The sequence below is a fragment of the Lolium rigidum genome, chromosome 7 (assembly GCF_022539505.1).
Source record: "Lolium rigidum isolate FL_2022 chromosome 7, APGP_CSIRO_Lrig_0.1, whole genome shotgun sequence".
In the NCBI taxonomy this organism is placed as follows: Eukaryota; Viridiplantae; Streptophyta; class Magnoliopsida; order Poales; family Poaceae; genus Lolium; species Lolium rigidum.
Window position 1 is genome coordinate 303,565,208 of NC_061514.1, and position 24,272 is coordinate 303,589,479.

The following is a 24,272-nucleotide window of genomic DNA, read 5'->3' on the forward strand; positions in this document are numbered from 1 at the left end:
AGCGACGGTTTCGCAAGATTTTCAAGACCACGAAACACAATCCTATTATCTGCTGATGCAACGGTGATATCGGTTTCCATAAAACGTACTAGAGCATCGGCATCGGATGGTTCCACAACAGCACAATCAATATCCATAGGTGCACCTGCTGGAAACCGGTTCGGGAGAAACACCGGGAACAAGCTGTCGCAACACCGAAAAGAGTTGTACGGCTTGGCACTCCTGCACATTCCGACAACACGGTATCACCATGCTCACCTCCATCCACATGACGTACGCTTTGAATAACAAAGCGATCGGCAATGGCTTCATCAACATAATCACTTGTCATTGCCGGAATGATAACTCTCGCCGTCGGACATATTGTCACCGAAGTTGACAACAGGTACCTTATCGGTTTGACATGGCGCTTTGGCACCACAAGCTGCTTTTGCGGCGGACACAGTAACACGAGTTTGCTCAACAACACGGGCCTCGGCCGGAACATTAGTTTGCTCGAGAGACGGGTGATGAAACGGAATCAACAACATTCAATGGATCAGCGGTAATAGCCCCTCCGACATACGTAGCATCGGCACTGCGGTTGCAAAGGACATCCCCTCCGACATCTGTAACATCAGCAATCTGCTTGCAAGGCACATCCCCCCCAACATCTGTAGCATCAGCACTTTGGTTGCAAGGCACATTCTTCAGACGGCGTATTGGTGATTTCCCTTAAAAAACAAAAAGGAAATCACCAAAACGGAATCACCAATTTTGCGAACACCTAGATGATCACCACCTTGTTTCTTGCTGCCCGCCATGGAAACAACAACGCTGCAATACAAAAACAGATGCCATGATAATGAGAAAAACGAAGCAGGAACCTAGGCGAAGAACAAAATACACCAAAAAAAAAAACCCTCACCGGAACAAACCCTCGCCGGACAAAAACAAAAATCCCATCAGAAAAATAATCCAAGGTGGAACAATCCCTCGCCGCACAAAACAAATACCGGCCGGCGAGATCCAGATAACAGAGGTTTGTGAACCGAGAGACGGATCAGGAACCTAGGCGGAGAACAAAATCCACCCAAAAAGACAAACCCTCGCCGGAACAATCCATCGCCAGACAAACAAAAAACCCATCAGAAAAATAAATCCACGGTGGAAAACAATCCCTCGCCGGACAAACAAACCGGCCGGCGAGACCTAGATCTCCCCGCTAGATCCGGTTGGAATACTAACCTTACGAGCGCCGAAATCGGCCGGACCTTGCTAGTGAAGCGACGGCGGGGAGAAATCTAGGTCGCGCACTAGCCACGAGGAATCGGAGCGTCGACTCCGCCGTCGCCGTCGCCCTCTCCGTCAGGGCTGAATGGGACGAGAACAGGAGAGAGAGGATAACGGGCGGAAGGAGGGGAACACCAAATCGATTCGAAATAATTCGAAACCGACGGGCCGAAAAGGGAAAGTCGATCGGTTACCAAAAATAGAAACAAGCGTGACACGCGTGACGCGGCGAAAAGGGAATTGCCTTCGCGCTGCCGCGCGAGCGCTCCACGCCGACAAGAATCGCTCGCTCGAGCGATCGGTTGCCAAGAAAGGGATTTGGTTTTTGTTTGTAAAAGAAGTAGGAGTGGGAATTAATAGGGAGGACACTGTCTCGGCCCCTCCCTCCCGTCCGTGGCGACCGAGCTCGTCGGGCGAACTGGCGACGCCGCGCTCCTCCCACCACCTCGCCGCCATCGCGGCGGCGGGTGTATCCTACCCGCCGCCGTTACCCCCCACGCCGCACGCCTCCGCCTCGGCCACCCACGACGCGGGCGCCGGCGGCGCCGCCAGGCAGATCGTCGACTCCCTCCTCGCCCGCTTCCTCCCGCTCGCCCGCCGCCGCATCGAGACCGCCCAGGCCCAGGTGATTCCCCCCATTTCCGTGCGCGGTGAACGAGAATCGAGGTGTTCTGCTCTAATAAGTATCTTGCCACCCAGGGTTCGCCGCTTAATCCTGCCGCCTAGGATTCGCCTTAATCGCGTCGATTGGATTGCAACTCCTGTTTGTGTATGTTGATGTTGGTATTGGAGAACATTGATTAGTAGGTGATACCCAGCGGTTGCTGCGGTAATTGGTAACAGACATTTTGCTCGGAAAAAAGAGCAATCGAAAATAAGCTTGGCAGATTTTTTTTTAGTCAGAGCCAAGCACCCAAATTTAACATACTATGGTTTTATCCTATAACACAATTGGAGTATAACTATTGATAAGAATTTAAGCCACCAATCATGGTCTTTGGCACGGAGAAAAAAGAAGCACATAAAGTTAAATGAAGAGCGTGTGAGATGGTTAGTAATTATGAGAATGTGAAATTACTATTTCCACTTCGGACAAAACCTTTAGAATTAGCATTAATTTAGATGGGTCCTAACAGTATGCAAATTCGGACAATGTCTTCTGCCCCCATTGAGATACTTAAGCCTGACTACAAAAATATTGAAAGATATTATAGATTCGGTTGTGTCCGCTGGCATGCCGCGGTTCCTGTTAATGCCGTTCTCTTGTAACCTTATAGTTCTCATTACTAGAGTCCGTGGCCTGCCAGGCGAGGCAGCCACATTTGGTTTACTCCTGCAGCCACACGCACTGAGTGGCTGGAAAATGTTGGGTTTTTACTCCTGCTTGCATGCGCTGCTTAATTAGTACTCCTACCGATTCATGTGCCGGCATAGCGTGTTCGCTGTATGTTGGTATCAGATAACATTGATTATTTGGTTAGTTGTGGGCATGACGCTGTTTCGTTCAAATGCCGCTTTAACCTTATAGTTTTTATTACTGGACCTATATCGCCATGTACTTTTCATTATTAATTACACAACAATGCAATATGGCTTCAGGATATGTGCCTTTTCACTCTGTTGGTAGGAGAGCTATTTGTGCATTCTAGCAGTATTAAAAATTATAGACACATATTTACCATCCAAAGCAGCATTATGCCAAACTATACACTAGCAAGGTGTCGGTACCAGAGAACATTGGTTGTTTGGTTGCGTCCAGGTGGTCTTGACGCTGTTTCTTTTCATTTGGTTAGCTTTCGAAAGAAAGATACTCCCTCCGTCTCAAAATGTAAGGCGTCTAAAATTAGTCAAAAGTCAACTTGTACTAACTTTGTCTATTATTTAGGAAAACGTATGTACATATAAAATATTGAATTGACTCATTGAGAAAATATATTTTATGGTGAATCTGTTGATACTAATTTAGTATTGTAAATGTTTATATTCTTTTGTACAAACTTGGTCAAAGTTAGAAGACGTTGACTTTCGACTAATCTTAGACGCCTTACATTTGGACGGAGGGAGTATCAGTTAGGTTTGAAGGTCTGATCAATGCTTCACCTGTGGGCCAGAGGCGGTAGAATTTGCTTCAATAGAGCAGTGAGATGCACGCGTGCTTGGAAAATGTTGGATTTTTACTCTTGCTTGCACACCCTCGTTAATTCTTTCTGATTCATGTGTCTGGAACTCGTGTTCGTGTATGTTGGTATCAGAGAGCATTGATTATTCGGTTTTGTCGTGGGTATGGCGCAGTCTCTTTGAAATGCCTTTGTACTGTAACCTTATAGTTTGTCCTTACACGAGTCTGTCGCCTGCCAGGCCGATGCGTTACATCTGGTTTACTCGTGCAGCGACATGCACACGTGCTTTGAAAATGCTGGATTTTCACTCCTGCTTGCTTGCGCTGGTTAGTTATTATTGATTCATGCGTCTGCAACACGTGTTTGTGTTATATTGGTATTGAAGAACATTGATTGTTCAGCTTGTCGTGGGCATGACAGCTGTTTCTCTTAAATGCTGTTTTCTTGTAACCGTATAGTTTTTTATTACTGGAGTCTGTCGCAATGTGCTTCTCACTACTAAACATGACACTATGACAGTATGATATGGCTTTATGGTTTGTGCGTTTTGCTCTGTTGGAAAGCATAGAGGAACTATTTGCGCACCCCACGCCTTATGTTAACGGAAAATGAAATGCTGTAATGTTTAACTCTATCCGAGCCTAAAATTTTAGTAAATAAGCAGGATGGGCAATACCTACGGCCATCTGATCCAAGCTACGAGCAAGTACTGGACTCACTTGCCATGGTGGCAAGGCACACACCTTTACCTCTCTTGGATGCTCTTCTGCGGTGGAGAGAAAGGTACGTTGATTGATGTCAACACTTGAAAAACTTCAACCTGGTAGTCTTAGATTTCGGTCTGTTTTACATTGAGCTTTCAGACCTGTTGCTTACTGTAACGTTAGAAACTCTCTGTTATCTTGTACTTCTCACTGAAGTTTTGTACACCACTATTGCCCAGTGAATCACCAAAAGGTGCCCATGATGCCTCGACATACCAAAAGAAGGTCTGTTATCAACCGACCATGTGTTTTTCTTACAAAAAGCCACATTCTCTTCCACTGTATATGCTCAATTAAGATCACCAGATATGCATTCCATAGGTTATCTTATAGTTACAAATAGTCTGTAGCAAGCATTTTCATCCCTGATTTTCAAACTTGTTCTTTCCCCAACTTTTCATCATGCATTTGTCCTGTCTAATATGTTCATGGATTTCCCTTTCCCATACCCAGCTTGCTGTTGAGTGCATATTCAGTTCAGCCTGCATTCGATTTGCTGAGTATTGCCCACAAGAGGGAATAACAGGTTATTTCTGTTGCTTGTTTTTTCTGCGAGGACTTTACAGTTCATTACTTTAAAAAACAGTTGGCTAACTTATGCATTACTTTGTCCAGAGAAACTTTGGAATGGCTTGGAAAGCTTCGTATTTGATTGGCTAATTAATGCAGACAGGTGAGAACTTACTGCCTTCTTAAATGTGGTTTGTTGTATGGTAATGACACAGCATACAAGGTTGTGCAATCTTGCCGCTATACATTGAACATCCAATTCTTAGCAAATGAGCAAATACTTGCCATATTAAACAACTTAACAAAAATATAAGGTTTAGGGTTTACCCGGTGATGTGAGATTCATGGGAATACTCCACCGTAGAGGGAAGGTGGGACTGTGGGAGGCGGGTGGCGCTGGCACCGGTACCCAGTCTGCCGGGGCTGGGATCTGAGGACTGAGGAGGGTGGTATTGCGGTGGCGCAAGGGAGTTAGGTTGCTTGAGATGGTGGGGTAGGCATCGGCTGCGGCACCAATGGTTTTTAGGCACAGCAGCCGCAGCGGCGGTAGGACATCCGTACGCAATGGATGGGCACATAGCTGGGGAATCGCTGGAGAACAGAAAGAAATAAGGTATCTGGTAAAAGAAGAGAGAATAATACACTGATTACAAATGGTTGGATGAGTTTGTTCAGCTTTTTTTAATGGGTGGACTCTTGCTCTACATTTCAGCAGAAAGACATATAAATAATTTGCGTACAATGATGATATGCTGACTTGTTTTGTTTACATGTGCCAATTTCCTTGAAACCATGGCTTAAATTTGCTTCTCAGTTGCCATAAGAAGCAAACTTATGTACATGTGAAACCGGGTCCCTCCTTACCTCATTTGCCTTTTTCCAGGGTTGTCAGCCAAGTAGATTATCCTTCGCTGGTTGATTTGCGAGGTCTCCTCTTAGATCTTGTTGCTCAGCTGTTAGGAGCTTTATCACTTATCAGGTCTGTTTCTTAATTTATCCTACTTTTATGGATCACTGGGTGGCGTTTGCAACTTTAGAGGCATCGCAAAAGCTGTTTCATTTCCTGTGGTCTCTTTGTTTAAGTTACTGAAGACTGATGACTCGTGCAGGTTTAGTTCTGTGACTGAGAGGTTTTTTATGGAGCTTAATAATCGCCGAGTTGATACTCCTGTTGCTAGAAGTGAGACGCTCAACATTATTAATGGGATGCGCTACCTCAAATTGGGGGTTTGACTCTACAATGACTACTTCATTAATATTTGTACCAATTCATAAGTATTCAAAATGCATGCGTTTGCCCATCTGATTTGTTCTAGCATGACCTATAGAAGCTTTATTCTATAAAATTTTCATTTGTTGACAAAAAATGTAGGAACTTCCTAAGAATTTTGTTTGCTAGTATGCTACTGTGGTCCAACTCCTAGGATTCAATGACCAAATTGTAACATGATCAGTCTGACACATTGAATTTCATGGAGTCTCATTGACTTTGCACAATTTTGTTTCCAAATAAAATATATTCACTTACACAAGAAAGATCTATACTCAGTTCAGTTCATTATCCATGAACTTGTTTGTTGCATAACAACTTAACAGCAATGCTCTTTCTGGCTATATGATGGCTTATATACCCCCATAATTCATTTGCCCAGGTGAAGACAGAGGGTGGGCTGAATGCTTCAGTATCCTTCATTGCAAAAGCAAATCCTCTAAATCGACCTCCAAACAAAAGAAAGAGTGAACTGCAACATGCTTTGTGCAACATGCTCTCAAGCATACTGGCCCCACTTGCCGAGGGAGGTAGAAATTATTGGCCTCCACTGGGTGTGGAATCTGCATTGTCACTTTGGTATGATGCTGTTTCTCGAATAAGAGTCCAGCTCATGTATTGGATGGATAAGCATAGCAAGCATATTGCTGTAAGTTGATGACATGAGATCTCATTTTATACTTACACAGTTCAACATTTGCATTTGCTAAAAAATTGTATATCTTTGCTTTTGTTTCTTAATCTTCTTGCTATTCATCACTTTGGGAACTTGCAAGCCTGCCTTCAAATTGTTTTCAATGCTTGACAACTTCCTTATTATGATCATGGAGCTTTATGTTCACCTTTTACTTTAAAAAACTTTCTTTTTTGCTTTTTGTCATAGATATCAGTCACTGCCTTATTAATATTATTAATTCTACAAATGGTCTGTTTCCCAAAGATTTATCTTTCTTACCCTTTGTAAATCATGGTCAACACCTGCACTCCTTATATAAATCAAATCACTCCGTTTTCGAATTGATTTACAGTTTATTCGCTAGCAAGTACGATGATTTAATGACACATGACTGTTGTGGCTTTTAATTGTTGTGGGTGAATTAAGTTGTTTTAATGGTGGCTGTGGGTGAATGGAAACAATAGAATCCTTTCGTTCTCTCATTATTTTGGTTTCACTTCTAGCTTCTGACTTCCTGTTGCTTCACATATTTTCTGTTTTATATAATATTTAATGCCAAATCTTCTTTGCAGGTTGGATTTCCACTGGTCACTCTTCTACTTTGTCTTGGTGATTCCCATACGTTCAACAAGAACTTTTCTCAGCATTTGGAGATCCTGTATAAGTATCTTAAGGTGATTTATGTCACATTTGATTTAATCACAAGGACAAGATTATCGTGTCATAATATCTTACTACTTATTCTTCCTTTGTCCTGCACGAAGCATAATTCTGATTGATTGTATATTATGCAGGACAAGAGTCACCGATCAATGGCATTAGATTGTCTTCATCGGCTAGTTAAATTTTATGTAAATGTATATGCAGAGTATCAGCCCAGAAATCACGTGTGGGACTATTTGGATAGTGTTACATCTCAATTGCTCACTGTTTTGAAGAAAGGATTGCTGACTCAAGATGTCCAGCATGATAAACTTGTTGAGTTTTGTGTGACCTTAGCCGAGAGCAACCTGGATTTTGCAATGAATCATATGATACTGGAACTGTTGAAACAAGATAGTTTAAGCGAAGCAAAGGTTATTGGTCTTAGGGCTTTGCTTGAGATTGTTGTCTCTCCATCAAATCGACAAATTGGCCTCGATGTTTTCCAAGGTAACATCGCTTTCGGAGCAGTATCAGTTTTTAAAACTTAATTATTTTGTGACAACATGGTAAACAATATGTTTACCCCGTAATTTCAGCATTTGGTATTGGCCACTACATTCCAAAAGTCAAGGCAGCTATCGAGTCAATATTAAGGTCTTGTAGCAAGGCTTATAGCCTAGCCCTTCTCACATCTTCGAAGGCTACAATTGGTATGTTGCTACATCATCATATGAACCAAATGATCGAAGTACTTGCCAAGTACTATTGTTTCTATGGATTAATTTTGGACCATCTTTTGGGCACTAATGAAACTGAAATTGTGAAAGCAGCTAATATTTTTTAATCCACTCTTCCATTTTCGAATTACCCCTAATTTCTAATATATTGTTTTCAGATAATGTAACGAAGGACAAATCTCAGGGATCACTCTTCAGATCCGTTCTTAAATGTATACCATACTTGATAGAAGAGGTGGGCCGTAATGATAGAATGACTGAGATTATACCTCAACATGTGACAAGTATTGACCCTGTTGTCCGTGAAGAAGCCGTGCTAGTGTTGAACAGGATTGTACGATACCTGCCTAATCGTCGGTTTGCTGTGTTGAAAGGAATGGCTAATTTTATCCTGAAACTCCCTGACGAGATCCCTATTTTAATTCTCAATTCACTGGGACGTTTAGTAGAGCTTATGCGCTTGTGGAGGGGTTGCCTCTCTGAGGAGCTTCTGACCAAAGATGTTCAAAATTTTGAACGTTCGAGCCTAGGAAGCGATACAATGCAGAGATCTCCTCTTCCTAGGTCCAGAGATATATCTGAATTCCGTGCCTCAGAAATGGATGCAGTTGGGCTTGTCTTTCTCAGCTCCGCTGATGTTCAAATACGGCTTACAGCTCTGGAGTTATTGCGATGTGTTAGAGCTCTAAAAAACGATCTAAGAGATTGCTCGACAAATGAATGGGGTGACAGTAAACTAAAACTTGAACCAGAACCAATATTTATCATTGACATCATAGAAGAAAATGGGGTGAGTTTCTTATATCTTTAACAACCCCAGAGTGTCTTGTAGTTTGTATTGAACCTTAATATGCTTGATCGCGTGATGAAATCATAATAAATTTGCAGGAAGACATTGTTCAGAGTTGTTATTGGGATCCAGGGCGACCTTACGATCTGAGACGTGAGATGGATCCCATCCCTTTGGACGTGACGCTTCAATCCATCGTGGAGAGTGCTGATAAAAGCAGATGGGCCCGCTACCTTAGTGAAATTGTGAAATACGCAGCTGAACTTTGCCCGACCTCTGTGCACGATGCAAGGCAAGAACTCTGGTCTTTTCCTAGATTTTTGTTGTACCTATTTTTTCAGGGAAAGTTAGACTGTATCAAAAATTGTTAGAGTTATTGTGCAGTCCTTCGTTGCAAAGACAACTGATACAATTAGACACCAGATTCCACACCACATGGTTGCTGTCATGCCTAGCAATTTGAACTATCTCATGAGCGGCGGCCTTATAGCAATCTCTCTCAATCTCTTCCCTTGCACCTTACAAATGTTGTTGTACATATGATTTAGTTTGCTAATATGCTAGGTGACTCCTGCCACCCAGTATGATCTTTTGTTTTGTATGCTGGATTAGGTGGTCTTTTTTTTAATGCCATGTTAGCAAGAAATTTTGAGCAGAAGCTTGTAGATGAATACAATTTGGTTCTGTGGTGGATGTTAAATACCTCCTTAGATGCAGAGTTGACTAGTTCAGAACCTGAGATGCTCAGTTGGCACATGCTCTTTTCTTTTTAATCTAGAATATGTTAGCCTTTTCAAGCTTACTCTCATTGAGAGAGGATGACACTAGGAGAGTTGGGGTAATTTTCGTTGGTTTATTTCTCATACATCTCACACAATGCCATAACCAACCTAAGGGTTGGGGATACAGATATATAGCTGCTAGCCAGCCACGACTATGCTAAGATGCTAGTCTAACTGCCAGTCCTTGCTAGTCTAACAGCCAGTCCTTGCTAGTCTAACTGCCAGTCCTTGATGCCCCTAAAAGCAGTCAAAGATGCTATCCTATCCTAACAGCCAGCCCTTCACAAGGACCATTTATGTGCTGCAGCCAGTCCTTCACAAGGACCATTTATGTGCTGCAGCCAGTCCTTAACAAGGACCATCTGCAGCAGCATCTCCTCAAAGACCATAGGACAAAGACTTATCCATCAGAATACACACTGGAAGGTGTATCATATATTATAGAAGAAGTGCCAAGAGGCAGAGTTTACAACGCCGTCTTGCAGCAAGAGTTGCTCCCCACTAAAGTCTACTCTCTTACCAGCAACCAGTGCGGTGTCGGTGGTGGAACCCCGAACACCTCTCCGTAGAAGAGATGAGTAGACCCCATCGCTCTCCCATCTCCACACCAAGGTGTCTTCGTCCTCTATCAGCTGGATTGTCGGCAAGCACTCCCACACGAGAAAGAACCCGTTCAAAGCATCCGCATTGAGATTAGGGCCACAATCTCTTAACCACGCGCCACCTTGCAGGCCATCTTGTACCGTCTGTGTCTGGGCAATGCGCTTGGGGACGGCCGCCACAAGGTTCGGGGTGAGGTCCTATATTTGCCGGCCATTAAGCCAACGGTCCACCCAGAAAAGCGGCTTACCCCCCTTGGCCAACTTGGTCTATGTTGCCACCTCCAAGATGGCCATCGCCCTAGGCGGTATCTGTATGTTGAGCTGCCCAGGGCTTGGATGGATCCGTCCACTGCAGCCACGTCCATCAGCATCAGAGTGCAAGGTTTAGGAGATTGAGGTTAGGGATCCCAATACCTCTGTTCTCATTTGGAGAGGTCACCTTGTTTCACGCCACTAAACAGTGGGCACCCTTGACATCCTTTCGACCTTTTCATAGGAACCCCTGCAAATGCCAAGGAAGGCCTCTAGGGTCTTGTCGGTCAGCTCTAACGAGAGCATGGCATGAATCGACATGACTGACAGAGTGGGATCTCACAAGGGTCGTCCTTTCTCCACGGATCATAAGCCCCGCCCCCCAAACCGGAAGCATAATGCGGCTCCATCGACCACGCCCTGCAGTTGAGCAACTGTGGGCTTCCTAATGCCAAGAGGCACCCGAAATGCGTCGATGGGGTATTGCAAGCCCTGTTGCACCAGAACTTCGTGCTCAGGTTCATACCGAAGGAGGTGTGCCACGTACTTCGCTAGATTTGTGTGTAGCCCAATGCTTCCCCAAAGTCTTCAACCACGGCAGCACAAGCTGCCAAATCCAACCTGGAGAGGATCCCCTTGTCGTAATCCACGCCTGTTGCTAGTGTGCCCACCCGTGATGCCATTGAGAAGCACCTTCGTAGATGCCGTGGATAGTAGGCAACATATGATTGACAACCCCTTCTCACCAAACCCCATCTTGGCGAGCACTTTGACCAAGAACGCCCGATTCACTGTGTCAAAAGCCTTGGTGATGTCAACTTTGAACAACACCGAGCTTGTCTTTGAACTGTTAGCCTTGCTAGTTCACAGGTAGTGTGTGGGAAGTAGTCTGTTTGTGTGATGCTGCCAAAAGCTTCATGCAGCTTGTATTGCATGTGCTATTTATAGGATACAAGCTAGGTACAACATGTAGATTTCTAAAGCCTTCTAGAGCTTTCTACTGCTATTATTTTATAGCTATCTACTACTAGAGTTATCCAGAGTGTTCTACTGGCTAAGACTTACATATGAAATGTACCACTAGAACATACTAGACCATACTTGCACCTACAGAACCTACCAGTCCTACTAGAAGGCTCCAAAGCAAGGATTACTAACAATTCTCCCCCTAATCCTTGCTCTTCATGCTTGACTTGATCTGGACCATTCCGATTCTAGCTCGCAGCTCCTGAAACTTTACTCGCCCAAGTGATTTTGTCAAAATATCAGCGAGCTGATCTGAAGTATTGATGGACCTGGCATTGATGCTTCCATCTTCCAAGCAGCCTCTGATGAAGTGATACCGAATATCGATATGTTTGCTGTGCTCATGGAAGACTGGATTTTTGGCTAATGCCAGGGCAGACTTGCTGTCCACCATTAGCTCAACTGTCTCGGCTTTTCTTCCTTGAAGTTCTCCAAGAAGTCGAGCCAGCCAAATTCCTTGAGTTGCTGCAGTTGTGGCTGCAACATACTTGCCTCACATGAAGACAGAGCAACCACCCTTTGCTTGAGAGATTGCCAACTCACCAAGCAGTTGCCGAGGAAGAACAGATTGCCGCTCGTGCGCTTCCTAGTGTCAATGTCACCGACTAGGTCACTATCGCTGTAACCAATTAGATGTGCATCCTTTGTCTTCCGTCGGTAGCGTGCCAGCGATGTAGCGAAGAATTCTCTTCACCGCCATCATGTGCTCCTCCGTGGGTCGTTCCAAGAAACGACTGACGAACCCAACAGCAAATGCTAGGTCTGGCCTGGTGTGGACGAGGTAGCGTAGGCTGCCAACGATTTGTCGGTACTTCGTAGCGTCCACCTCTTTTGTTGTACTTTCACGGCTAAGCTTGAGCCGCTCCTCCATTGGGGTCTGTGCTGGATTGCATCCTTCCATTCCGCCCAGCTGCAGGATGCACGAGGCATAGTGTGCTTGACATATGCTGATGCCATCGCCATGCCGTTGGACTTCAACTCCAAGATAGAATGACAACAATCCAAGGTCACTCATTTGGAATTTTGTCTTCATCTCGGCCTTGAAACTCTCAATTGCTCCCTTGGACGAACCTGTGATGATCAGATCATCCACATATACTCCAATGAGCAAGATTGTGTCACCCGTGATGCGTCGGTAGATTGCGTGCTCGTGCTCGCTCTGCTTGAAGCCCATTTCTTTGAGCGCCCGCGGAGCTTGCCGCAAACCATAGAGGGCCTTGCGCAGCCGTAGGACTTTTCCTTCTTCTCCGGTGACGATGAAACCCGGTGGCTGCTTCACATAGACCTCCTCCTTCAGTTCTCCATTGAGGAAGGCTGATTTTACGTCCATGTGGTGGACGGGCCACCCCTCCTGGGCAGCCAAAGCAAGCAGCAGCTGGATTGATTCCATGCGAGCGACGGGAGCAAAGACTTCATCAAAGTCTATGCCGGCTTGCTGGACGAAGCCACGAGCGACCAACCGTGCTTTGTGTTTGATTACTTCGCCGGCTTCATTTTTCTTCAACTTATAGACCCTTTTTTTGGCCTATTGGTTGATGCCCGTGTGGCAGGTCAACAAGCTCCTATGTGTTGTTTTGCTCCACTGCTTCAATTTTCTCGCGCATGGCTGCCTGCCATGCCTTGGCGCGCTCAACTTCTGCGAATGAGCATGGCTCCCCCGTGCTGGCCAAGTGTAGCTCAGAGTCGAGGTTGCACGTTGCGAGCCCAGGTTTAGCTTAGAGTGTCCCAATCAGGTTTCGACCCTACGATAGAGAACATGTGTGTCTCCATGCGCAGCATCCAGTCGGTCATCATCATGTGCTGGTGGCGTGACGAAAACCGGGGTTGATGCGGTTGCAGCACTTGTTGCTGGAGCTGATGGAGGCGTTGGTGGGGTGTTGGTTGAGGCACCTTGAGCCCCACATCTCGAAGATCTGTCCCCTGCTGAACTGGACACCTGGCTAGGCACCCTTGTGGCATGACGGCTGATATACTCCACGTCAAAGTTGCTGCTGGGGATTTCGCCGCCATCTGCTGCCCAATCCCATGCCCAATCCCAACCTCGTTCTTCATCAAAGATAACATCACGAGCAATGCGAACACGCCTTGTAGCTGGGTCCAGCAGTCTGTATGCCTTTACTCCATCCTCATAGCCAATGAAGACAACGGGAGAGCTGCGGTCATCGAGCTTGCGTAGGTTCCCTGTTCCTTGACATATGCCAAGCACCCAAAGGTGCGAAGGTAGTGGACAGCCGGCTTGTGGCCATGCCACGCCTCGTAAGGAGTCTTTCTTTGTGAGGGCTTTGGTGGGAGCTTGGTTTAGGAGGAAGACAGCAGTGCTGACCGCCTCCCCCCAAAATTCAGCTGGCATACTCTGTTTCAGCAAAGAACATGCCATTGCCACCACTGTTTGGTTCCGCCTCTCGACGACGCCATTCTGCTGTGGGGCGTATGGCACGGAGAAGTGGCGCTCGATTCCGTCATCAGCACAGTAGGCTGCAAAATCCATTGAGGTGAACTCACCGTCGTTGTTCGTGCGGAACACACGCAGTTTGCGTCCGCTTTGAGCTTCTGCTGCTGCCTGAACTCTTTTGATGGCATCTGCTGCATCATTCTTGGCTGCCAGGAGCATCACCCACATGTAGCGAATGGCGTCATCCACCAACATCAAGAAGTAGCGCCGGCCTCCAGGTGTCGCCGGCGAAATGGGACCGCAGAGGTCGCCGTGGACAAGCTCAAGTGGCTCCTTGCACGACACCTTGCTTGCCGAGGGAACGGGCTGCGGCGATGCTTCGTGATGATGCATGTGTCGCAGCTGCTCCACGTGTTCCAGCCGTGGCAGCCCACGTGCCATGGCGAGGCGTCCCATCTTCTCCAAAGCATCAAAGTTGAGATGCCCAAATCGCTCATGCCAGCGCTAAGCAATATCATCGCGGCAGATAGAGAGACAAATTGGCCGCGCAATCTCAAGATGGAGGAGATAGAGGCGATTCCGGCCGCGTGTGACCCGAACAAGGAGTCGTCCTTGCTTATCCCATATGTGAAGCACACCTCTCCTGATCAGCACGCATGCGTCCCTCTCGTTAAGTTGACCAATGCTGATGATCGAGTTCTTCAGGCGTGGGATGTAGTAGACGCCGTTGAGAGCCTTGTGTTCACCATTTCTGCCTGCAAAGATGGTGGTACCCATGCCCTTGATTTCCACGACCGAGCTGTCGCCGTATTTGACAGTGCCGGTGATTGTACGGTCAATTTCAGCAAAGGCGTTCCGATGGCCCGTCATGTGATTTGTAGCGCCGGTGTCGAGGTACCAGCCCTCGATTCGCTCGTCGTCGCTGCTCGTCCCAAGGTAAGCTTTTTTCCTTCGGCTCGTCGATGTGAAGAGGGACATGCTCTCGAGCTGTGATGGTGCTATCTTGCACCATAATGGTCGGGGCTGGAGCAACATTCTGCTGAACCACCATGGCAGCAGCTGGAGCTTCACTTTTCTCCACCAGCATAGCTGGAGCAGTGCTTTGCTGCACCTTGGCAGGGGCAGGAGTGGTGCAGACCTGCGCCATGAGGAGTGCAGGCTCCTCATCATCTTCCTCTGCTTGAGCCAGGTATGCCCTGTTTCTCCGGGGCTGCCTGCAGTCCTTGGCCCAATGGCCGTGACGGCCGCAGTTGCGGCATGTGTCATCTCGCGGGCCATCTCTAGCCGCTGCACGATCGTCGTTGCCTTCTCCAACCTTCTTACGTGGTGGCCATCGTGGTCGCTGTCCGCTGCCGCGTGCAGGCCTAGAGGAGCTGCCTCCTTGGCGCCCCTTCATCCTCTCTAGCCATTGCTCCTCGGTGAGTAGGAGCTTGCCATGCTCACGCGTCGGCTCAGGCGACTCGAGACGATCCTCAGCTGCCTTCAGTCGGCCGGTGACTTCCTCCAATGACATATCAGAAGTGTCAAGGAGGGTCTCGATCGCAAGGGCTATCTGCGACAGCCTTGGCGGCACAACCCGCAAAAACTTCTCGACGACTTGAGTTTCGTCGATAGGTGCTCCGAGCGTGGCGAGGCTTGTGAAGAGGTTCGTTAGGCGTAGCGCGAAATCATCAACAGACTCCCCGTCGCAGAATGAGATCATCTCAAATTCCTTCTTTAGCTGCTGCACCTTGCCCTTCCGCACGCGATCTGAACCGACGTGCATGGCTCAAATCGCCTCCCATACCTCCTTCACTGTCCGCTTGACGGCTAGTCCAGCCATCATTTCTGGTGGCACCGCTTGCAAGATGGCCTCCAGCGCCATTCGATCTTCCTGGTAGTCGTCGGCCCCGAGCTCAATTGCACCCCAGATGCCCCGAGCCTGCAGCTTCACCTTCATGAGGCTCCATTCGGTGTAGCTCGTCCGCGTCAGCATCGGGTAACTACCGCCACCGACGTCCTTCACGACACGCTTAACCACAACCTCGCGCCTTCATGCATCACGGTGGCGCGGTCGTCTCGGTGGTGGTGAAGGGGAACGGCGCCGCGGATGGCGAGGCGGACTGCCAGCAACACCTCCAACTGGAGCTGACATCTCTCATGATCCTATCTTCACCAACGCTCTGAGCCTTGCTAGTTCACAGGTAGTGCGTGGGAAGTAGTCTGTTTGTGTGATGCTGCCAAAAGCTTCATGCAGCTTGTATTGCATAGTGCTATTTATAGGATACAAGCTAGGTACAACATGTAGATTTCTAAAGCCTTCTAGAGCTTTCTACTGCTATCATTTTATAGCTATCTACTACTAGAGTTATCCAGAGTGTTCCAGTGGCTAAGACTTACATATGAAATGTACCACTAGAACATACTAGACCATACTTGCACCTACAGTGCTACTAGATCCTACCAGTCCTACTAGAAGGCTCCAAAGCAAGGATTACTAACATGAACTGCGCAGTCAACGGACAGTTCCTTGCACCAGCAGGAAATTATCGTGTAAACATCTACCCTGAATGAATGCACTTTGGTGCGGCCCCACCAGCTCCGACTTGCAGGGAGGCTTGCTAACACCTTCACCACCAGCTTGTCCACGCTATGTATAAGACTGATGGGTCGGAAATCCTTCACCTCGATGGTATCCGGTGTCTTGGGCAATGAATCCACAGCCGTCACCTCACCAAAGATAGGTGAAGGCCTCCATCACGTTGGCCTTGATGATTTGCCAACTGAGGTGTAGGCCAGTAAAATCATCTGGGCCCGTAAAACCATCTAGCCCCAGAGCCTTATCCTGCTCCTGGCATTTGATCACCTGCCAAACTTCCCCTTCTGTGAACTTAGCCTCCAAGAAGTAGAGGTCAATGAATTGTCCACGCTCGGGAGCCGAGCCTAGCAGATGATCAAAGAAGCAATCCACGACATGAGCCTTATCTGCTTGCTCAGAGAGGAGCACATCATCCACCTTGAGAAGTGTCACGAAGTTCTTCCTCCGCCTACCACTCGCATAGATGTGGAAGAACCATGTGCACACATCCCCCTCCTTCAACCACAAGATCCTCGATCTCTGTCGCGATTGTTCTCTCTAGGGACACCAGTCCAAGCAACTTGCACTTTAGTAGGCGCCTCAGGCTCTTCTTGCCCTCGGAGAGAGCCCTAGTCTCCATAGCTACGTTAAGGCGCAAGATGACCTCCGGGCCAATTAAGATTTGCAACTTGTTGTTACCAATGTTGACACATGCTCTTGACCTTGATTTATTTACTGAATTAATTTATTCAGAACTAATATAGGAGCAGGATCCATTTGTTGCTGTCGAAAAATTGATATATTCTTCAGAAATCATAAAAAAACAGTATGGAGTGAGAATCCAACATTTTTTTATTGGATTTGATGGTCCAGTTAGAAATGAATACGAAAAATGCCTTTGGTAAATATCAGAACTAGTGTTTGTATGTGATCAGTAACACTTATGGCCTGAATCGTTTGGAATTTTTTCATGTTTTATTCATGTTTCCACTAAGATGGACGAGTGTTGCAGTATGTTACGTTATGGTTTGGGCATGCGGAAGAAGAATTCATGAAATGTCAGGGTTTTCTCCTTCATAGACCAGTGTCAGTTTTCTGTGTCAGTTCGTGTCCTTACCAAACATTAAGGATTTAGGTCTAAAGACAGTAATTATCAGTGGTCTTGTTTCTTTCCTTTTTGTTAGAGGTCTGGGAACCATTGGTTGCCATCCAATAATGGTTGATATTGGTTTCAGGATGGTATATGAAGATTTGTAATATCTAAAAATATTATGTACTGTTGTTAAGTTTCACTTCATAAACAACACAATTTTCTTCATTCATTTGACAATCCGGCTGGACATCTTATCTACTCTATTGTATGACTCAACAGAAGAGAAGTTGTTAAGAGACTTGAGCAGATCACTCCTTCAGAACTAGGTGGAAAGTCTCAACAATCACAAGATTCTGACGCTAAGCTTGATCAGTGGTTGATTTATGCAACATTTGCATGCTCTTGCCCACCTGACAAAGAATCCAGCAGCAAAGCAGCAAAAGACATATTCCATACAATTTTACCATCACTGCGCCATGGTTCAGAAGGATATGCAGTAAGATGATTATACCTCAAGTGCTTAGACCCACCTTACATATTACTCTAGATTGTTATTCAGGGGTGAAGCGCTTTGTTTTATAATTCTATTTTTTCTGTCCACACAAGCAAAATTATTACGGATTTGTTGCAGGATATAATGAGCTAACAACCTATTAATACCTTGTTACTGTACCCGCCAAAAAAACCTGGTTACTGTGTACTGAATTTCAGTTGAACATTTCAACATAGTACATGATTTGTTGATCATGGCACCAAAGCATGAATTGATTTTTCCTTTTGTTTTTTTCCTGTTTTTGCAGCTTGCTGCTACAGCTGCCCTTGGGCACTCACATCTAGAAGTATGCGAAATCATGTTTGGTGAACTTGCATCTTTTCTTGAGGATGTTTCATCAGAAACAGAGGCAAAACCAAAATGGAAGGTACAGTGCCTTAACTTTCTTCCAGTGTCGGTATAGTTGTTATATTGTTGGATGCATTTAACTCACACTGCCTCTTTATTCTTTAAGCATCTTCATTTAATAAGAGGTCAAATATTTAATAGACATTTCCATATTACTGAAAACTTGACCGCTGCTGCTCAGCTGACACATGTTATTTGATTCACTTGGCTTTGCATAGCTATGGATTTAGCTATGTAGCTTGATGAGCAATGACCCCCAAGTGTCAATGGATTTTTCTTCTCAAGCTTATTTTGCTGTCGTCATGCTTTTTCTGGGACAGCAAGATTGTAATTGTAGTTTGGGGCAAGCTTCTCTTCTTATCGAGCGTTCCTACTAGCATCCACAAATATCACTTTTATATAAATAAAGTTGGGAGCCTATTGCTTGTTTACCATATTCCATGTCTAATATCCCAACTTGTTATTTAATACTGCAAGAACAAGCACATTGTGGTTTGAAACCAATCCATACCTATGACTTCCCAGATCATAATAATGATGATTATAGGTACAATAATGTATACTCCCTCATTGTAGTTACTTTCTTATGTATTTGCATCTGCAGAATGCTAGGTCCCGCCGTGAGGATCTTCGCACTCATGTTGCAAACATACATCGAATGATAGCTGAAAAGGTTTGGCCTGGGATGCTTAGGAAGCCTGTTCTCCGCTTACATTTTCTGAAGTTTATTGAAGAAACATACCGCCAAATCAACATGTCTTCATCCGATAGCTTTCAGGATTTGCAGCCTCTCCGATATGCATTAGCATCTGTTTTAAGATATCTAGCTCCTGAGTTTGTTGATGCAAAGTCTGAGAGGTTTGACAACAGAATACGTAAGAGACTTTTCGATCTTCTCCTTAACTTGAGTGATGATTCTGGCAGCACATGGGGGCAGGAAAGCAGCAGTGACTATCGCCGTGAACTTGAACGTTATAAAGCCACTCGACATAATAGGTCAAGGGAATCACTTGACAAGCTTGCATTTGACAGGGAAATAGCTGAGCAGTTGGAAGCTATCAATTGGGCTTCCATGAATGCTATTGCCTCTTTGCTTTATGGTCCTTGTTTTGATGATAATGTTAGAAAGATGTCAGGCCGGGTAATATTGTGGATCAATAGTTTGTTCGGGGAACCAGTTACGAGAGCACCTTTTGGGCATTCACCATCATACTCAAAGCATACTGATGGAGGCCGCTTTGGTGGGAAGGACAAACAAAAAGCTAGTCAATTTCGAGTTCTCTTAGCAAAAACTGCGTTGAAGAATATTTTGCAGACAAATTTGGATTTGTTTCCTGTTTGCATAGATCAGGTAAACTCTTCTTCTATTTTTATGCCTTACTTTCCAAACTTGTAGGAACAAGCCAACAAATTGGACTGTGTACACATTGTGTACTCCATAAATTAGTCATTCAGTTGCATTTGCTGCCAAAATATGTGTTGATATTTTCTTCTTGAAGTGGCATGTTAATTATTTGGTGACAATATCTTGTTAATTAATCATGTACAACTTAGGATGGTACTATTTCTTTTGCTCTCCTTTTTAATCATTCTCTGGTCTTTCTTGTTCATTTCTTTGAAGATGTTATGCTTACAGTTTTTACAGTTCAATATACGCTTGCCATCACTGTTAAGTTTTGATGGTTTCAATCATCTGTTAATCATTTTGCAGTGCTACTCTCCAGATGCTTCAATAGCAGATGGGTATTTCAGTGTTCTGGCTGAAGTTTACATGCGGCAAGAAATTCCAAAATGTGAGATCCAGATACTTTTGAGCTTGATCCTCTACAAGGTGGTCGATCAAACAAAACTGATCCGTGACAGTGCCCTCCAGATGTTGGAGACACTATCTCTCCGTGAATGGGCTGAAGATGATGCTGATGGTGTTGGACACTACCGTGCATCTGTTGTTGGCAACCTCCCAGACTCCTATCAACAGTTCCAGTACAAGCTGTCCTCAAAGCTCGCCAAGGACCATCCTGAACTCAGTGAGCATCTATGTGAGGAAATAATGCAGCGCCAGCTTGACGCAGTGGACATTATAGCACAACATCAGGTCCTCACATGCATGGCTCCTTGGATAGAAAATCTTAACTTTGTGAGATTAAAGGACTCTGGGTGGAGTGAGAGATTGCTGAAAAGTCTTTATTATGTGACATGGAAGCATGGTGATCAGTTTCCTGATGAGATCGAGAAACTATGGAGCACCGTTGCAAGCAATACTCGCAATATTATCCCTGTGCTGAACTTCTTAATTACCAGAGGGATAGAGGACTGTGATGCCAATCCATCAGCAGAGATCACTGGCGCATTTGCTACATACTTTTCAGTTGCCAAGCGTGTAAGTCTATATCTCGCTCGAATTCGCCCACAGCAGACCATTGATCATCTGGTCTGCGAGTTATCTCAGAGAATGCTCGAAGACAACGAGGAACCAGTTAGGCCTGGGAAGGTTGATTCTTCTGCAAATGTAGTATTGGAGTTCTCTCAAGGGCCTACGACCTCTCTGGTAGCATCAGCAATTGAAAGCCAACATCACATGTCCCCCCTGCTTGTCCGTGGTTCTCTTGATGGTGCAATGAGGAACGCCAGCGGGAACTTGAGCTGGCGGACATCGACGGTCACTGGACGAAGTGTGTCTGGCCCATTGAGCCCATTGGCCCCAGAAGTAAGCAGCATCCCAAACCCCACTACAGGCCGGTCAGGCCAGCTCCTTCCAGCGTTAATGAACATGTCAGGGCCGTTGATGGGTGTCCGAAGCTCGGCTGGTCACCTGAGGAGTCGTCATGTCTCCAGAGATAGTGGAGACTACTATTTTGACACGCCAAATTCAAATGATGATTTTTTACATCAAGGGGGCAGCGGAGTTCATGGGATTAATGCGAATGAGCTCCAATCAGCATTACAGGGGCACCAGCACTTGCTTTCACGCGCCGACATAGCTTTGATTCTCCTTGCTGAAATTGCCTACGAGAATGATGAAGACTTCCGTGAAAATTTGCCTCTGTTATTCCATGTCACATGCGTTTCAATGGATAGCTCAGAAGACATCGTGCTTGAGCATTGCCAGGATTTGCTTGTGAATCTCCTCTATTCACTTGCTGGCCGGCATCTTGAACTGTATGAGGTTGAGAGCAGTGAAAGGGAGAATAAGCAGCATGTGGTGAGCTTGATAAAATACATCCAGTCTAAACGAGGTAGCCTGATGTGGGAGAACGAGGACCCTACCCTTGTCCGGACTGAACTTCCTAGCTCTTCACTGTTATCAGCACTTGTACAAAGCATGGTCAGTGCTATTTTTTTCCAGGGGGATCTTCGTGAGACTTGGGGTGCTGAAGCTCTTAAGTGGGCAATGGAGTGCACATCCCGCCACTTGGCCTGCCGATCGCACCAGATATACCGTGCTTTATGTCCCAGCGTTAAGAGTGATAGCTGCGTATTGCTTCTGAGGTGTGTCCACAGGTGCTTGGGTAACCCTGTCCCGTCCATTCTGGGTTTTGCAATGGAGAACCTGCTGACATTACAAGTCATGGTTGAGAACATGGAGCCCGAGAAGGTGATACTTTACCCGCAGCTCTTCTGGGGCTGTGTTGCACTGATGCACACCGACTTTGTACACATCTACTGCCAAGTGCTTGAACTGTTCTGCAGGGTGATTGATCGCTTGACCTTCCGTGACCGGACAACAGAAAACGTGTTGCTCTCCAGCATGCCACGTGACGAATTTGACGTCAATGGGTTTTCAAGTGACCTCCACAGGCTGGAGTCAAGAACTACTTCAGAGAGACTGCTATCTGTGACCGAGACCGGAAAAGTCCCTGCTTTCGAAGGCGTGCAGCCACTGGTACTGAAAGGACTCATGTCTAGCGCAAGCCACGGGTCCGCGATCGAGGTGCTATCCAGGATCACAATACCCACGTGCGACTCGATATTCGGGAACCCCGAGACAAGGCTACTCATGCACATCACGGGTCTTCTCCCATGGCTCGGGCTGCAGCTCACCAAGGAAGCATCCTCCTCCCTCGGATCATCAACGTCTCCTCTGCAAGAACAGAACCAGAAAGCGTACTACGTGGCGTCAAACATCGCAGGATGGTGCCGCGTGAAATCCTTGGACATTCTCGCCGAGGTCTTCATGGCATATTCTCGTGGGGAGATTGTTTCCTTGGAAGATCTGTTTGTGCGCGCTTCCCCGCTGATCTGCGCCGAGTGGTTCCCGAAACACTCATCCCTGGCCTTCGGGCACCTGCTGAGGCTTCTCGAGCGGGGCCCCCTGGACTACAAGCGTGTGGTGCTCCTGATGCTCAACTCGCTGCTGCAGCAGACCCCTGTGGACCCGTCCCAGATACCCCAGGTGTACAACGTGGTGTCGCAGCTTGTGGAGGGTGCGCTGTGCGCCGAGGCGCTCAACGTGCTGGAGGCTCTCTTAAGGAGCTGCAGTGGAGTGGCTCAAGCCGACGACCTAGGAGGGTTTGGCGGCGAGCACGGCGGCCACGGTGGTGGGGGGTTGGTCGGGGAGAAGGCCTTGGAAAGGATGCTCCTTCCTCAATCGTCGTTCAAGGCCCGCAGTGGGCCGCTCCAGTACGCCGCTGGGTCAGGGTTCGGGTCTGTGATGATGGCAGCGGCCGCCCAGGGCGGGGCTGGAGGTGGAGGCACAGATGGTGGAGTGGTCGCGCCAGATGTGGCGCTGCAGAACACCCGGCTGCTGCTCGGGCGCGTGTTGGATACATGCGCCCTTGGGCGGAAGCGGGATCACAAGCGCCTGGTCCCGTTCGTGGCCAACATTGGGTAGATAGGTGCAGGATTGTTTCGCTATGCGTTAACTCAGTGTGGCCTGTACGGCTAGTCGCTAAGATCAGAGAAGATGGTTGGTTCACCTGAGGTGCATCTTTGTCAGTATCTTTGTACACGGGTTCACCTGAGCACTTCTTCTGTGTCTTCTGGTGGCTCAATGTTGAATTTTGGAATCCGTGGAGATAATATGGCTGTAGCTGTAGTTAAACTCGGCATACAGTATGGGAATTTTTGGCCTGGAGCAGTTGATGTGTATATTTTGCAGTCTTTGCTTTGTGACTACGAAGTTAAGCGCGGCGGCACCCCGTGGCCCATGAACTGGCTGCAATGCAGGCAAGCGACATGAGGACATAGCCTGATATAAAGAGGATATAGATGTAGATAGGTTGCATCTCCCTCCTTCGCTGCTAACTGCGAGTTGGAGGCGCGAGCTGATAATCCAGCACAAGGATGTCTTATCTTTATAATCATTCACACCAAGCTATTAGGTATATGCCAGGAGATAAGTTGTATCGCAGTCTCAAGACAAATGTGCTGCATACATTGGAAAATCTTGTGTTTAGTTTCAGAGTTCAGTGTTTGGTTATGCCAACCAATTTGTTTGCTCCCAGTGCTAGATGAGCTGCTGTATACACTGGAAAGTTGCACTCAAGGCATGACATGCCAATAACAAAAGTATGTGTTTTATTCAACTTGGTGGATAGTTGTTAACAAAATGATGGTATCAGCCTGAACTGATAATAGTACTTGTTATATAGGTACACCAATTCCCAAATATTACAGGAAACTGGTACTGTTGTGTGTGCACAGAAGTCTAGACTATCTGCTAGTACTTGACTCAAAAATAAATTTTGCACTACGAGGAATTAGCAGGTTAAATTCTACAGTTAGGACCAGGACGCAAGGTTCTTTGACAAACTCAAAAAGAGGAGGAATGCTCTATCCTCAAAGGCAAAGGTAAGCAAGAACAAAAAAAAAACTGACTCATATATTTGAAATTGTCCTTGAAATAGACTTTCGTCCCGATTTATAAATAAAGCCGCAATGGTT

At 46.3% G+C, this 24,272-nt stretch overlaps 1 protein-coding gene across 2 annotated transcripts; it reads left to right on the plus strand.

The window, feature by feature from the left end:
* The first annotated feature begins 1,830 nt into the window (after positions 1–1,830).
* On the plus strand, positions 1,831–23,914 carry LOC124670188 (cell polarity protein mor2-like). 2 transcript variants are annotated; one of them, XM_047206697.1, is made up of 18 exons: positions 1,831–1,897; positions 4,057–4,175; positions 4,336–4,381; positions 4,610–4,682; positions 4,772–4,829; positions 5,550–5,645; positions 5,776–5,893; positions 6,319–6,585; positions 7,185–7,286; positions 7,407–7,764; positions 7,854–7,967; positions 8,153–8,784; positions 8,883–9,076; positions 17,768–17,984; positions 18,289–18,408; positions 18,994–19,740; positions 20,101–23,225; positions 23,357–23,914. In XM_047206697.1, exons 2-17 carry the CDS (start codon positions 4,117–4,119, stop codon positions 23,218–23,220), a joined length of 6,321 nt encoding a protein of 2,106 aa, XP_047062653.1. In that variant the 5' UTR covers positions 1,831–1,897; positions 4,057–4,116; the 3' UTR covers positions 23,221–23,225; positions 23,357–23,914. The 2 variants fall into 2 exon arrangements, with proteins under 2 accessions (XP_047062653.1, XP_047062654.1); XM_047206698.1 differs by lacking the exons at positions 1,831–1,897; positions 4,057–4,175; positions 4,336–4,381; ... (1 more) ...; positions 4,772–4,829; positions 23,357–23,914 and having other exon boundaries at positions 5,551–5,593; positions 20,101–23,347.
* Positions 23,915–24,272: the final 358 nt, after the last annotated feature.